The sequence below is a fragment of the Plectropomus leopardus genome, chromosome 5 (assembly GCF_008729295.1).
Source record: "Plectropomus leopardus isolate mb chromosome 5, YSFRI_Pleo_2.0, whole genome shotgun sequence".
Classification (NCBI taxonomy): domain Eukaryota; kingdom Metazoa; phylum Chordata; class Actinopteri; order Perciformes; family Serranidae; genus Plectropomus; species Plectropomus leopardus.
Window position 1 is genome coordinate 4,391,181 of NC_056467.1, and position 15,783 is coordinate 4,406,963.

The 15,783-nt window shown below is 38.3% G+C and overlaps 1 protein-coding gene across 1 annotated transcript in view; it reads right to left on the minus strand.

The window, feature by feature from the left end:
* alp3 (alkaline phosphatase 3) overlaps window positions 1–13,236 on the minus strand; it is a 31,094-nt gene extending 17,858 nt beyond the window's left edge. The window contains exons 1-6 of the mRNA XM_042486894.1: window positions 13,050–13,236; window positions 10,368–10,414; window positions 9,730–9,823; window positions 4,391–4,507; window positions 3,961–4,076; window positions 2,758–2,932 (exon numbers count right to left, since the gene is read on the minus strand). Coding sequence (XP_042342828.1) covers window positions 2,758–2,932; window positions 3,961–4,076; window positions 4,391–4,507; window positions 9,730–9,823; window positions 10,368–10,414; window positions 13,050–13,236 — 736 coding nt within the window. The remainder of the gene's footprint in view (window positions 1–2,757; window positions 2,933–3,960; window positions 4,077–4,390; window positions 4,508–9,729; window positions 9,824–10,367; window positions 10,415–13,049) is intronic.
* Window positions 13,237–15,783: the final 2,547 nt, after the last annotated feature.

Here is a 15,783-nt window from a genome sequence, read left to right on the forward strand (position 1 = left end):
GTATGCCTCCACAAACAAGTTGCAGGTACAGCTTACATCCATGTCTGTCCAGACTTATATATAGTCATGACAGTGGATAATGCTTCAAATATGAATGTTACTGCAAAGAAATTATCCCAAAATATTGATGCTTCACACACATCTTCAACCCGGCAGCATAGAAGATCATACAATCAGCAGAGTTTCAAAGTGGACACCGAAGATTTGTTCACCAATTCAGTATGTGACTAAACTCTATTCCTGAGTTAAGGCATTTAATAACGGACAGAAAAGTGTTTTTGCAGAACATTATGATGTCAGTGAAGTTGACTTTTGACCTTTTGGGAATAATATTTCATGACTTCATAATTTCAATGTGATTGACTTTTTTTTGTCATAATTAGAGTGTTAATTATTGAGTAATTACCAAAGAAATCACTGAGTCCGAATGGAAAATTGTGCCAAATTTAAAGAAATCCCCTCAAGGTATTTATGAGATTTTGCATTCTTTTGCCATGGTTGTCACAAGTGTGAAGGCATAAAAACTAATCTGCAACAATTTTGATGATCTGTTGATTGCTTAAACCATTTTTCGAGAAAAAATGGCACTGATCTTTGTTTCGAGGCTCCCAAAATGTGAATATTGCTGGTTCTTTCAGTCTTCTTTGATGATAAACTAATAAAACTTTGAAATCTGGAGTGACTGAAAACCTCACTGAGGGCTCTTGGATTTCATGATGGGCAATTTTCACTATTTGTTGACAACTAATAGGCTAAACAATTATTGTTTAAGTAAATAATGGGAAAGGTTTCCAATTAAACAGTCTAATTGGTTTGCATTTAGAATTCCACAGCACTTTTTAAAAAAGTGATATTTCCTTTTCAGATTGTTTCGTTTTGATAGAGTTTGAATAATGGTTGGGGTGGTGTTGTTTTGTTTTGTTTTGTTTTGGGTTTTTTTTTTTTGATGGGAACCATTGGTTTAAATGGTCATTTCCATCAACACATTGGTATATAGTAGAAACATCGGGAGACTTTGCCACAAGGGTCATTTATATAACGTATTTTTATGACATCAAATACTCAAAAACTTTCCTGTATTATGTAACACATACACACCTTCACACACCTGGATGTCAGTCTGCAGTGCTGTGCTGGGGTCAGGGCCATGGTACCCTGTGTGTGTGTGTGTGTGTGTTATAAGATATTTATGACCATTGATAACACAGGAACACGATAAGAGTCAAGGTGCTTCCCTGTGCAGCACATTACCCTGCAGTGTCACCTGCGGCCCCAGGCTGCTGTTGCTCCCGGCTCCCTGGTGGCCCCTGTAATACTGCTCTGACGGGGCGCTTCAGCTCACAGCGGAGCGCTCAGCTGTAAAATCGGGTTTTGCTGAGGCTGTATAAGACCTGGGGGATTTTCTTTTGTCAGGAGCCAGAACTAAAGTGTGACATGGCAGAGCTGTGTGACAGGTATCTGCCTGCTCTCCGAAAGAGTCACAAAATCCCATTTGTTGCTTCAATCACAACACCGTTTGAAAACATCGTACTGTATTATCTCTCTAGTAATGTCAGTTATTCCAGTATATTAGATATAATAACTCATATAAGTCCATTTACATGAGCAAGAACTGACCGCTATCATGAGTGCCATAGTTGTTTTGCTAGCTTATTTTATTTACCGTATTTCACAAGTGTTATATTTGGAATATATATGAGCTGACTTGTCAAACAATTTATTGATAAATTGTTTTTTCTCCTTTGAGTCTGATTAATAATTACAGTGACTTTGCTGCAGCAGACCGACACTCATATTCATAGGCGTAGGATACAATAAGGTGGCTTGAGCATCTAATTAGGATGCCTCCCGGACGCCTCCCTGGTTAGGTGTTCAGGGCACGTCCCACTGGTAGGAGACCCCGGGGAAGACCCAGGACACACTGGAGAGACTATGTCTCTCAGCTGGCCTGGGAACGCCTCGGGGTCCCCCGGGAAAAGCTGGACGAAGTGGTCGGGGAGAGGGAAGTCTGGGCTTCCCCGCTTAGGCTGCTGCCCCCGCGACCCGACTTCGGATCAGCGGAAGAAAATGGATGGATGGATGGATGGAGGATACAATGAAATGTGGATGGGACAATGTTATAGGGGGTCTGGGGGTCCTCTCCCAGAATTGTTTTGATAAAGTAGATCTCATTTCCCATATTTCATACAGGACTGTACTAACATGAGAAAAATTGGAAGAAGTTGGCCCCAGATCACATATTTGAAGATATTATAAAGCTAAAAGTACAGAAATTGATTCAATGATTAATTCAGAGCCATCTTTAAAAATAACCTGTCTTTGATTTTTTTTAAACTTGAAGATCTCGTTATGCTTGCATGCAACTGCAGTTTCTTTTAAATGAATTTCTTTAATGTTATCAAATCGATGAGTAAATTGGAGAAGACAACTGTAGTCTAAGTGCTCCTGTACAACATTAATCTTAATTTCTGTTACTATGGAGAATCACCTGCATCTGAGGCCTGTGTCTTAATGCTGGATTATGTTGGTAGCCAGTTATTAAGTGGTGGCTTTGTTTACACACACATTTTTACACACATAGGCCTATAGAGTGCCCTGGATGTAGGCAACAGAATTTCCCCAGATAAGGATTAAAAATATTATTAATGATAGTTATATAGACTATTACTTTATTCTATTTATTTATTTGTTCCCATACATTATTCATGTATTTAATTACTAATTTACTACATTTTTATTGTCCTGCATTAGTCTTACCAGCATCTTTGGCCCACTTCAGGATGGACGTGACCTCGTTGCCCTTCTGAGTCTTGCAGGCTCCGTTCCGCGCCGCTGCACTAACGGCAATGGTGTTCAGGTTGGTTTTCACTCCACACAGATACGCTGTGGCTGTGGCTGCACTGTCTGCAATCTGGAAGTCCACACTGTAGGTCTGCACACAAACGCACACACATACACACACAAACATGATCTTAAATAAAATATAGCACTGAAAAAAATGCACTTTTGATTTTGCAGCCGAAAATAATAACAAGATACAAAAGAGAAAAAATACAGCTGAATAATTTATCAAGAAAGTAAATGGAACCTTGATAATGAACTGCAAATTAATCTTTTAAATATCTGATTACATTTTTTAAACCAATTTTCTTTCTCTAAACTACTCTGTCACTCTTAATTTGGGCATAAATGTGGTTTATTAACGGCTGGAGGATGAACTGAGACAGAAAAAATGTGTAACTATAACTACAGTTGTGTTTAGTGTATGATGTACAAAATTATAAAAGACATGTAGAATGAAAACATTGTGTTTTACATACTCCTTTGCAAAAATATACATTTCTGTTGCATAATAGCTCTTCAGGTAGCACTGCAACAGCTTGCAAAGTCTGATCAGGTCAAAACTCAATTTTTATCTGAAAGGTCGTCACTGAATTTGTCTTAGTTTATTATATTGAATGTGTGTCAGTTGTAATCACACAGGGGTATAAACTGTAAATAAAAAGGCAAATCCAAGATACTGCATGTACACACTCGCTTGTATCTGCACATCTGTGCCTTTTTTTACGCAGTCTACAATCTGTGCACAAGCTTAAATTATCATATCCAATGCATAATTAAATGTGATTAATGTAGCATTACCAATCTCACATGGCCACAGGGCTCATCACATCCATATTCAGTTGAGCGTCTATGGACAGCTGGTGTCATGTTGTAGGTTGTACTGATAAGATAAATCTGCCCTGAGAGAACTGTGTGAATATGGGCGATATACATAATTTTTACTGGATTTGACAATATGACAAACTTGTGAAAGCACCCATGGGTGTACAATAGCCCAGTACAACTCTCCTAGATTATTTGGATGAATAGATATGAATGCATTGGGCATCTTCATAGTTTATCCGTGTGTGTGTGTGTGTGTGTGTGTGTGTGCGTGTGTGTGTGTGGCACACGTACCTTAGCCAGTCCCACGTTGGGGAAGGTGTCCATGGTCATTACTGTCTCCTCTCCTGTCTGGTTCTGCAGTTGTCCCTTGAGGATACGAGACGCTGTGATGGTTGTGATTCCCATACCTGGTGCACACACACACACACACACACACACACACACACACGTATTGTATTCAAGTCTCGATAAACTCAAAACTTTCTCCACTGTAATTGAATGTTTCCCTATAGTAGGTAAAGATCAAAGTCTCACTGTGCTTTATTTTCTTGCACTGAATAATGTTGAAACGGACTGGAAACAGCAGAGACAGCGTGGAAAATTATATGTGGTTTTTATGTTTTGTTTTGTTTTATTTTGTTTTGTTTTTCAGGTAGACTGGACTTCCTGGTTATGCTTGTCTTGCTTGTGTAAGTGTTATTAGTGTGTTTGTGTAACCTACCATCTCCAAGGAAAAACAGGATGTTCTTGGCCACATTGGTGTTGAGCTTCCTGTCCAGCGCCGACTGCAAAGTCTTCTGGGCCTGTGACCTCCAGAACTCTGGGTTCTCCTCCTCAACTAAAGACAAAAACACAGATCACACTGGTTTCAGGGCAGAAATAATGGTATTACAGGTCCAGTATGGATTTAATAATAAAACACTTTATTAATTAATTTCTTAAATTTATCGGGATATATTGGCAGAAATGGAATAAAATATAAAAAGTATGTTTTCTTTAGTGTATAATCACATGAAAATAAGAATTATTGTTTTACTTTAGAATGACAAGTTTATATCTACAAAGGGATGAGGTCCTTGTGCACAGAGATCGCCATGTTGCACTGCCATGTTTCTACAGTAGCCCAGAATGGACAAACCAGACAATGGCTCTATTTAGGGCCTTGTATGTTTTTTAAATGTGAAACTGCTTTATTTGATGTTTTTACTGGTTTAAAACACAAGATCTGTTTGTCTTGGAGAAGAGAGAACCTATGTGATTAATTCTGCTCCTGGTAAAACCCTCCTGAACATCTGCTGCACTGCCTAAAACTATAAGAAAAAAAAGGTGTGCACACATTAGCAGGTGCTGGACTAGCAGGCAATCTCTGGCATGCCGAACAGTATCAGAGAAACACTAATTTTTAATTTGAAACACCTTTATGTCGTGTTTTTAGTGGACTAAATCACGTTGCTCGGTCTTTTTTGGAGTGGAAGAGATCTCTGTGGATAAATCCTCTTTTAGTAAATTGACTACTGAAGGAATTCTAACTCTGGAGAAGTTTCAGCTCATTGCAATCAGCAATCGGCACCACTAGATGCTGGTAAATCACCTGAAATCACACTGAACCTGTTATGTCGTTAACTGTGTAAATGCTGTTATCTTTGAAAAGGCAGATCATGTAAACCCGACGCTGGGGGACAGTTTGTAGTTATATGAAAAAAAGATGAGCGAATAAAGAACAAAAGCTACAGCTACAGAGGTAATCACATATCTCACTACAGGTGTATCTTTTCTTTGAACAGACTTCAGATTTATGTGTGCCAGATACAGAAAGTCAAAGAGCTGTTCTGTACTTGTGTGCATCCTGCAGAGATCAATGTGAGCAGAAATTTTAAAAATCCCAGTCGACAGCTCTTTGTTCACGTCCTGTGGGACTCGAATGTGTGTGCATTCGCATGTTTGTTTGTAGCTGTCAGTCTCACCTCATATGCTCTCTCATCGAGTACAGTGCATCCCTCTGTGCTGTAACTGATAGTTGATACAGTGGTCCACTAACAAGCGGTAAATGCTGATAGCAGCCAGTTGCACTACTGCACAAGCACTGAGTGTGCTGATTTGAAAAGTTTGGAAGCCCCTCACAAAACAAGGAGGGTAGTAAAGTGTACTGAAAGAGTAAGTGATTGTTAAGGATGAAAAGAGAGGTGGAAACTGAGGAATCCTTTGGGCGGAAAAAGGGAGAGTGGAGTGAAAAGAGAACACAAAGAAAGAGGAGAAAGTACACCCCGAAGGTGTGGTGATTAAGTTTTCAAACACCATACCGAAAGTAGAAAAGAAATCTGACTGCAGGGTAGAAACGTGAGGATCAATGCCTCAGCCGCTGTGATCTGAGGGGAAAATCTGCTTGTTTGTGCGTAAGCACAACAAGGAGGGAAAATTAGAAAAATATCAGCAATTTTTTTGCCTTCACCGCTGAAAATCTGAAACCCTTGAAATATTGAAATGGTTAGAGTCGTAGTTGAAGTGGCAATACAAATAATGAAAGGAATCGAAAAAGCTGCTCAAGTAGAAGTTCTGAAAGAAAGTGTCGGCTGAAGTTTACTGTGCAACAGTGAAAAGTGTGTATGAACAATAGAAGTTTTGGGATGGAAGAGCTGAAAAAGGTTTTATTATTCTTTTTGTTCAAAGGTGAGGATCCAAGATCTGAAAGAGTCTGAAGTGTCCATCAAAGTGTAAAGATTCAAAGGTGTTCAAATGTCAGTTGAAGAGAAAGAGATAAATGCAGCCGCGATGTCACTGATTTGTAAGTGGCTAAAACTGTTGATTTGTCAATTGAAGAGTTAATTATGAAAGCAGTGGAAATGTCAGTTGATGTGCAACCACTAAAAGCAGCTGAACTGTCAGATGAAAGAGTGATAGCCTGAATGAAAGGAATGAAAAGGAGTGTGTGCACTGTAAGCAGTTGATATGGTGGACTGAGTGTAAGACTTAAAGGAAGATTTTTTATTATTATTTGGCAATACAGGACGCCATGTCAGTTTACACCTGTTAAATGCATTGTGACTTTTCAAAATACACTTCCATTTTCACAGGAACTGTACAGTTTCTGCTCGAAAAATGCACAGTCTTGCTCAAAAAGTTACAATGTTGGTAAAAGATCTCAGATTTAGGTTTTTTTTTCCTTGTGCAACACAAGCGTGTGGTTAGGTTTAGAAATCATCACATCGTTACCTGCAGCATTTAAAATTGTTGCCGTCCTTGAATGTATAATATCACCCTGACATGTACTGTCCACTGGCCACGTTAAAAACTTATACTGCACAGCGGCATCTCATACCACTGCCAAAGGTCGCTTTTGGTGTCTGACACTGAAATCACTCACCAAGCAGCTGTATTTTACAAATTCAGAATGAGAAAGGGCTGTCGGTTGACTTATAACAAGTGAAAGCAACTGAAGTATCAGTGAAAGTGTAAGCTAATGAGACATACAGCGATGCAGCATAAAACGTGACCTGAGATCACAGAAAAACCGAGAGGTTTAAAAAAGCTGAACTAACACGAAAGGAAAAAAACTGGATAATGGTTTTAAGTGTGAATGTGTTTTTAGTAGAACATAAGAGCTGAAGAGCAACTGACAAGGTTCAAAGATGGTTGGAATTTTTGAGCATTTGAAGAAGCAACGAAGGCTGAAAAAAGTAGCATAGCTATTTTATTTGTTTTTAAAAAGCTGAATAGAAGTGAAGATGCTAAGTGAGATGAATTTCATTAATTTCCAGAAGAAAATGTATGGATGTTGGACCCTCACGAAAATGTTTTGTAAATTGAGAAGCTGAAGAATAAAAACGAAGAAAAGTTAAGAGTGTGTAACGTTAACCTAAGCTTACTGATTGGTTCACAAAACAAATCAGCTCTTCTTGTTTTCCTACCTTTGGCACTGGATGATCCAAATGCCACCAGCAGAAAAAGAGCCGAGATGACAACTCTTGTCCACTCCATGACCGTGTTTAACTTGTACAGGTCCTCCTCTAACCTTCCCCGAGATCACCTCCTCGACTGAAATCTTACCTGTCTCAGATGACAGTAGTTGCCAATCGTCTTTAACAGCATGTCATAAATCCATAATGACACATATGCCATTGGCATGTTTATGGCCTCTGACTGAGGAGACTGTGTTTTGGTTGGTTCAGAGCCAAAGATAGGGACAAAAAAAAGGTAAAAACACAAATAGCATATTCACTAAATAGTAAATACTAAATGGATAGTCGTGATTATGTGTAGGATGTGTCAGTTTGATAAACAGTATTTGACAAACAGGTTGAATCTAAGGAGTTAATCATTGACAGTAGTTAAAGCTCTAATGACAGTCTTTAATGATAAGAGGTTATGAAGGGCATTATTTATGACTCGATGATCAAAGGAATGGCAGTGGATGTACCAATCAGCCATGGAAAGAACATGCGTGTGTGGTGTGTGTGTGTGTGTGAGTGTGTGTGTGTGTGTGTTTGTGTGTGTGATTTCTAATCACAAATGGACTGTAGAGCAGATAATGCAGCGGGGGACACTGTTATGTAAGTGAGAAAGGCAGAGTCCGCTGGGACTGAGCTGAATGGCACAAACACTCCGCCATCACCTATTTTCCAATGAATACATTAGCAAGTGAAGAATTTTTTCATCACCAGTCGTGTTTTGTTTGATTGCATGTCCAACATTTCTCCATCATCGCTGACACTGATGAAACGAGAGGTAACATGGCAACTGATGCGAAAGAGTGTTTTACTTCTTATTCAATAGGTACCAATGCGTCACACTGATAATGGGACATTTATTAGAGCTCATTGAACCACTAATGTTCCCAATGAGTTCACTGATTAGCCTTGCAAATGTGACTGGGCCACTGATGACGAAGACCGTGGTAATTTGTTAAAATGCAAAATGGGTCTCACTTACACACCATAAATTAACTGGGGATTATGTGGGCTATTTTTTCATAATGGAGAGTTAGTGAAGTGAAAACACTTGATACTGTTGACAAACCCAGACATGAGGATAAGGGCATTTGTTTTATTTTATTACTATTAATAATGTTTGTTGTTTTGGAGAAATAACCTTTTTTTCAATCTAAAATCAGTCCCTGCCACACACAGGTGTATATAATATGTATATATATATATATATATATATATATATATATATATATGCTAATTATTGCAGATTTTTTCCTATGTAAAATCAAATTAATTGCAAGACTTTTGCTTGTAACTGAGTATTTTACAATGTGAGATTGCTACTTTTACTTCTAAGTAACAGCACCGAGAACTGGCTGATTTTCTGTCAATAATACTGTTGAAGAGACAAGACCAAACTGAGTCCTCCTCACTGATGTTGGTCTCAGCAGCCAGCGGGACGGCAGACTGTTGCACACACCCGCTGCCATCTGCTACGCAGTTATGATTCATGATGGTGTGATGTTAGCTCATTACTTTACTGTACACACACCGGTGTGTGTTTGTGTGCAACCGCAATGATCCCAGTGGGAAATAAAGGGGTCATGACAGCAGTTATTCAGGTAGAGCAGAGAAAAACAGTAACAAAATGGACAATTGTAGTTATACAAGGATGTAGTTAGTGGAAAAAATAAGTGAGAAAATCTTCAGGCAACCATTTAGAGAAAATAAATGCTGTTATATTTTTATTCTTTACTAAAAAAATGTCAATTTTGCTTGTTCCAAAAGTACTAAATAAGATAAAAATACTAAATACTACTATATGCCTGAAAGCTTGTTGTGATGTTAAGGATTGTCAAAGTGTATGGAACTGCAAGGTCAAAAGCAATCAAGTGATCATTTAAACCCTCCACATGTGGCTGATTGGTGTAGCACGAAGCTGCCACGCTCAGTCCAATTTGAGTGGATGCTGCAGCCTTGTATCTTATAGTAAAAAGTGTTTGCTTCCACCATGTTCATCCAAAATGCCAACATATTGACCTGTGCGTGCTGTTGATAAAATGCATCTCACAATTATCTTAAATTTAACATTGCATGGGTCAGAAGCTAGCTTTTCCGTGAGGTCAAAAAAATTCACCTGTGGAGGCAGCAGAAGGGCAAAAGGGCAGACGGGCGAGTTGTGCAGAGCCAGAGAACGCACTGGGGACATCTGACAGACAGGTGAGGAGTTCCTGGTGGAAACACGTATACACACATTAGTGACAGAATGAATAAGCACAAATAAAATTGTATTATTATATTTTACTTAGAAATTGCCAGGCAGAGACTGGGGTGCTGTTCAAGCAGTTAAATCAACTCTGATGAGAGCGAAACAAATGACTCCGCTTTTAATTTAATTTCTCAAACTCAAATGAACACACTCGGAATATAACGGACACCTCTGAGTTTGGTTTTAGTTTTTTTTTTAGTCCCAGATATCAGTTTTAGAAAAGAGAAAAAAATGCTTTCACATAAATTGAAGAGAATTAGACCACAAAGAATTTAGATTATGAAAAGCTAATAATAGCTATTTTACATATTTTTTTGAAGGGTTTCTTCGTCTGCTTTTTTGGGGAGAATCATTTCAGAAGACATGTACAAGCTGTCATGAAAACCTACTGTGGGGAGTATACACAGTGCAATGGCCCCCTCTAGTGTATTTAGGATGGAGAATACTGAAGCTCAACTCAGCTGAGTCTGAAGAAGAGGCAGACGCTGTTTCCCATCCATACTAACCAGGGTCGTAGCCGTCAGCCAGGAGGTCAGCTTCTCTGCACTTTTTCCTGGGATTTCCGGGTTTTAGCAGCTTGGAGGGTGTTTGCATTCTGCAACTGAAAATGTATAGTTAGTAGTATTTTAAATGCTGATTCCAAACATTTTATTCCCTATATATATATATATATATATATATATATATATAAACAAAATAAATACACAAATAACAGATTCAGTGTTGCTCTACTAGAATAGTATCCTTGGCATTGTGTAGAGGGCACAGTTTTAGCTTTAGGTTTGGAAATAAAATTTAGAAAATATAGCTAAATTAGGGACTTGGACTCAAGATGAGATGAAATAACATCTGATTGATCCCAAAAGGAAAATTCACGTGTTATAGCAGCACAGGGACAGAGCAAGAGGAAAGAGAAAACAGATAGAAAACAATCTGAGTGGAATAAAATAAAATAAGAAATTGGTGAGAATACATTTAAAAAATACATAGACAACAATCCATGCACTAGAATATCTCAGACTACAGTATAAAGGGAAATTTCCCCAAGAAATAAATATAAAGTTCTATCAAAAATATAGCCCATAAAATATATGCAGTACATGTAATATACAAATACTATTTAGTATTTATACAATGTCAGTAAATATATCTAATAGAAACAAAAAAGAATATATTATATAGCATATAATATAATGATATATAATTCATATCTTTTGTACATTGCATCACATCACACTCAAAAATCAGACATTTCTCAGTATGCAATGGTGACTTTTTGTGATATTTCTTATTTTATCAAATGTCTACTGTAAACACCCTGCGGACTTAAAGATTTAGTAGATCTATGTCGTATAGAATTGGGACACAGTAAGAGAGAATTCCTTTAGTTACAAACAGATTAAATCTGGAAAACACGTCTAATAATCAACAGATGTGCACAGAAGGATGTTCTACAGGCCACTTTAAACTCATTAACATGCAGCAGATGCAGATAAATACTACTGAAGAAAATGTATTTAAAAACTCTTTGCAGATGACTTTAAATGGCATCCCAGAAATATCCACAAACCATCTGCAGATGTGTGATCTTAAGTAAATGCCAAAACCAAGAACCAGAAACTCCTCTCAATACTAACCTCGTGCCTCACGCTGAATCACGTCCAGCCAGGCTCATTTCGGTTTGTCGATGGAATTGCTAAAGGTCATGTTGATTCGTCTCTCAGGTAATGGCCTGGAAATGAAAAAAATGTAATACATTTAGTACAAATATTATTAGTTTTTGTCAGAGACATTAGCTTTTGAATTTGAAATTTTGATCACATCAAATCAGAATTTGCAAATATGTACAATGACAACTTTGTTCTGTTGATAGAAAACACAATCAGCAGTGTCATTAGCAGTGTGAGGTTACTTTTGAAATGTAATGGATTATAGATTACTAGTTACCCTATTAAAATGTAATGTAACTATTTTGATTACCTTTTTGATTACCTTACTGAAGTAATGTAACTTATTACATTTGATTACTTTTCAGACATGTTTTAAACTTGTCAATAAAGCTGTAAAATGTCCAGAAATAGGTTAAAACAAAAAAAGGCATTACTGTGTGCAAAACATGAACAGAATGACAATTATTTTCTCCATCCAATCCCCATCAATCCATCCAATAATAGTTGAGAAATTTTACTCAAAGGCAAAAATGGTAAACCCCATGGTGGTGCCGGATGAAAACTCAAAGGATCACCAAACCCAATAGGATATATCCTCTGGGAACCATGAATGAAAAGTTTGCGCCTATCCATCTCATAGATGTTTACATGCTTGTCTCAAAGATGTCTACAAGCTAGCTTAGAAGTTATACCTACTATGAAATTTTGGTGGTGCTAGTTGACCATCACAGATAGGATTCATCTTCAAGGGAACCTGAATATCTGATGAAAATTTTAAGACCATCCATCCGATAGTTGTTGAGAGAAATTTTACTCAAAAGCAAAAATGGTTAACCCCAGAGTGGTGCTAGAACTCAAAGGATCATCAAACCTGATAGGATACATCCTCTGGGAACCATGAATGTAGAAGACGCTATAATGACGGTCTTAAATTTTGGTGGTGCTGGGAGAGCATCACCAAAGGCAGTACAATTTATCCTCTAGGGACCTTGAATATTTGTAGAAAATGTTACAGCATCACATCCATTACTTCAGGAAGGGATCTCTGCAGAAATGGCCACCACTTAAAAAAAAAAAAAAAGAAGTGTTTCCAGCTCCGAACACACTTAAACCTGTGCATTCGTCACCAGATTAATAGCATACAATTGCTCCAAACATGCTGATGCAGATGGAAAAAAAGAATATCTGCCAGTAGGAATGCATTGTCAGTAAGCTCTTTTAGGATCTTCCCTCTGTAGAATATGAGCTCTGACAAACTGTACAGCACCCGCCTGGCTGCTTACCTACTCACAATACCAGCACAAATATACTTTGGAAGGATTACATGGGAAGGAATGATAGGTCCACCGGTGACGCAACAGTGTGAAAATGTCATCTGAAAAGTGAGGCCAGCTCACTGCGATACTGCAGCCGAGTGAAAGCGGGTTAGAGATAAGGCCCAGCATGTCAGCTGGGAGGGAGCAGGTCTCGTAACAAGCGAGATAAGCTGATAAGGGCAGTTTGAAATGATGGCCTGACTCTGGGTAAGGTTACGCAGAGGTTGAATTACAGCCGACAAAGGTTTCTGCTCTAGATCTTTTGTGTGACGTGCTGCCTGAGAGAGAACATCTGAGTTGGGGTGTTTGGTTGAAAGGGAAACAGTTAAGAGGTAGGTGACTCCAAAAGCCTGTGGGCTGTGCAGCCGAGCTCGGAAGTGATCAAACATCATCGACTGCCTGCAAATGTTGAAAGTGGAAAAGTGGGAACACTGGGGTTGTTTTTTTTATTATTTGCTGAGGCAAAGCTTGCTGAGCATACAGACTTTTGGGCAAAGATGCATTGAGGAGCTGCCCAGGACAACCACACTTTCTATTTCTGGCTGGTGTTGAGGGCTGAGAGCCAGAGAGTGAAGCCCACTCCCCGCTCCCCCAGCACTGATATTTCTGTACTGCCTGGAGACTTCAACTTTCTCACAGTATGTTTACCCCTCTAACACAAGGAAAGTATACAGCAAAAAGCTTATTCACAGATGTGGATTACATGAAGTCCCTCTGACAAAAAAGGTGGTGATGTTAGAGCAGCTTTTTTGACAAAACTCTGTTGGGCAACAGTCCAAGCACAGTGGGTTTCTGCGTAAGAATGCAATTTTATTATCCAGGAGAGGCTCAAGCTAATCTGACCTGCATGTCTTTGGACGGAGAGGGAACTAGAGCATCTACAGGGAACTCACATGAACACAAGGCGAACACTGAACACTTGATACCTAAAATCTTTCCCTTTTCTTTTGTTTTACATGTAGTTGTGCATGGAATTTAGCATTGCACCCTTTGACTCGGACTGACATTATTTTTAACACATTACAGGGCATCGAATATACGTCCCATTGCATAGACTATTTGGGGCAGATGCACAATCACAATATACTCTGGAATCCTTAATGCACCTTATTATTATCAGCAGGTTTTACCAAAAGTGAAATAAAAAAAAGAAAGAGGAGAAAATGATAAATAAAATGACATGAAGAACAAAAACAAACAAGGAAATTACTAAAAAATAATAATACTTGTTTAACATAATTTTCAATTTGTAATTATAATAATTATAGTTTTTTGTACTGGCTTATTTTTAGTAATTTTCTAAATCTACAAATTTCTTGCCGAGTTGCTCAATGCCTTTTCCTGATGCTTTTGAAAGAAATCAAAGCAGTATGCTCCGGGTCCAAAGGTTTAAATACTAAAAGGCATCTGAGCACAGCACAAGAAAAGTGATGTTGATCCAGGTTTTAGAGGGATAATATCTGGACACAGATGCGTCATTTTGGATGGCTGATCGTCAAAAAATACCCCAGATAAGCCATTCATAGGTTGGCAGAAATCGAGCATTAAATATTTCATTGATCTGTACTCACACGGTGTATTATTCCTCATTTGAACATCTCTGCAGTAAATTCAATCTCTCTGGAAAAATTTCCAAAACAATGCCCCAGTTTCCTGCCCTACCTTCATGCAACCCATGTGACGCGCTCCTCAGAGGCAGTCACCACATTGTATAGAAGGATCACACAGGCAGGTCAATAATAGCTCCCTCACAATAAGGCCGACTGGGAATTAGATCTGGGCGAAGATATTACAGAAAATGATGGGAGTCTATGTTAAAAAAGAGTTCATGATGCAATCTGGGCCAGGCTGGAACGGCATAATGCAGTGCAAAATTCTGCATCGCACCCACTGGACAGAACAAAATAAAAGAAAATTTTTAAAAAATGAGTCCATCATATACTTGTTACAACATATCTCCCACTACTCATGTCCATATGCTCTGGTCTTGTGCAAATCTTCTTTGTTCTTTAAACTTTAAAGCATTCTCATAATGCTTGAGCAAAACTTTCTGACCCGTGCCTATTTATGGCGTCTTTGGTTGAAGTGGTGCCCCTCCAGACTCCTGCGAAGCTTCCTATGTACGACTGAAGTCGACTTCTGCTCCCTGACTTGCCTAATTTTACTTAAATGGAAGTCAAAGTGAACCATCAGGAGAGGCAAACCAGGCAAAGGCCTAGAGCACCCTCCAAAAGCATCCTCCCGTTTTCCAATAACAACCCTAAAGCCACTCAAGCCCCCATAAAGGTACTGTACAATCCACCGCCGCAGCCCCTAAAACTCACTAAGAGGGTTCTTTGCCACTGCAGAGTCTACGATTGCATCTGACAGAAAGATACACATCCATGAATCTTCACTCGCTGGTTCAAAGACGCACTGTGCTATCTTAAGTTCAATAAATAAATCTAGCCATTAAAGGGGCTCCTCAGAGAGCCTCTATAAAGTATGAAATCCTGCTGTTTCATAAAAAGGTAAAAGTCATAATAGGCCATGCTCAATTTCATACAACTCTCTCTGATTTTTTTTTTAAAGTTATTTTCACGAATATAAATCTGACAGCCTACTATTTTTTAAATTGCCTTTTTATTTAAAAATATATATTATATATTTATATATTTTGGATTAGCAGTTTCCCTTTTTTTAATTATTGCTTTTTTTTTTGGCTTTTTTTTTTGTTAGTGTTCTGTTTTCCTTGTCTTTTCTGTGTACATTATGTCACTGAGTATCTCAAACGGTATTTCACTATTTTCCAAAACTCACAAAAGACAGTAAAACAAAATTTAATTAACATTTTGACAGTATTTAGTATCTATACAGCATGTGGACACTTCTGTATATATTTAACCTATCTTTGTTTTGTAAAGATTTTAAAAGTACAACACGTTTTCTACCTTCTG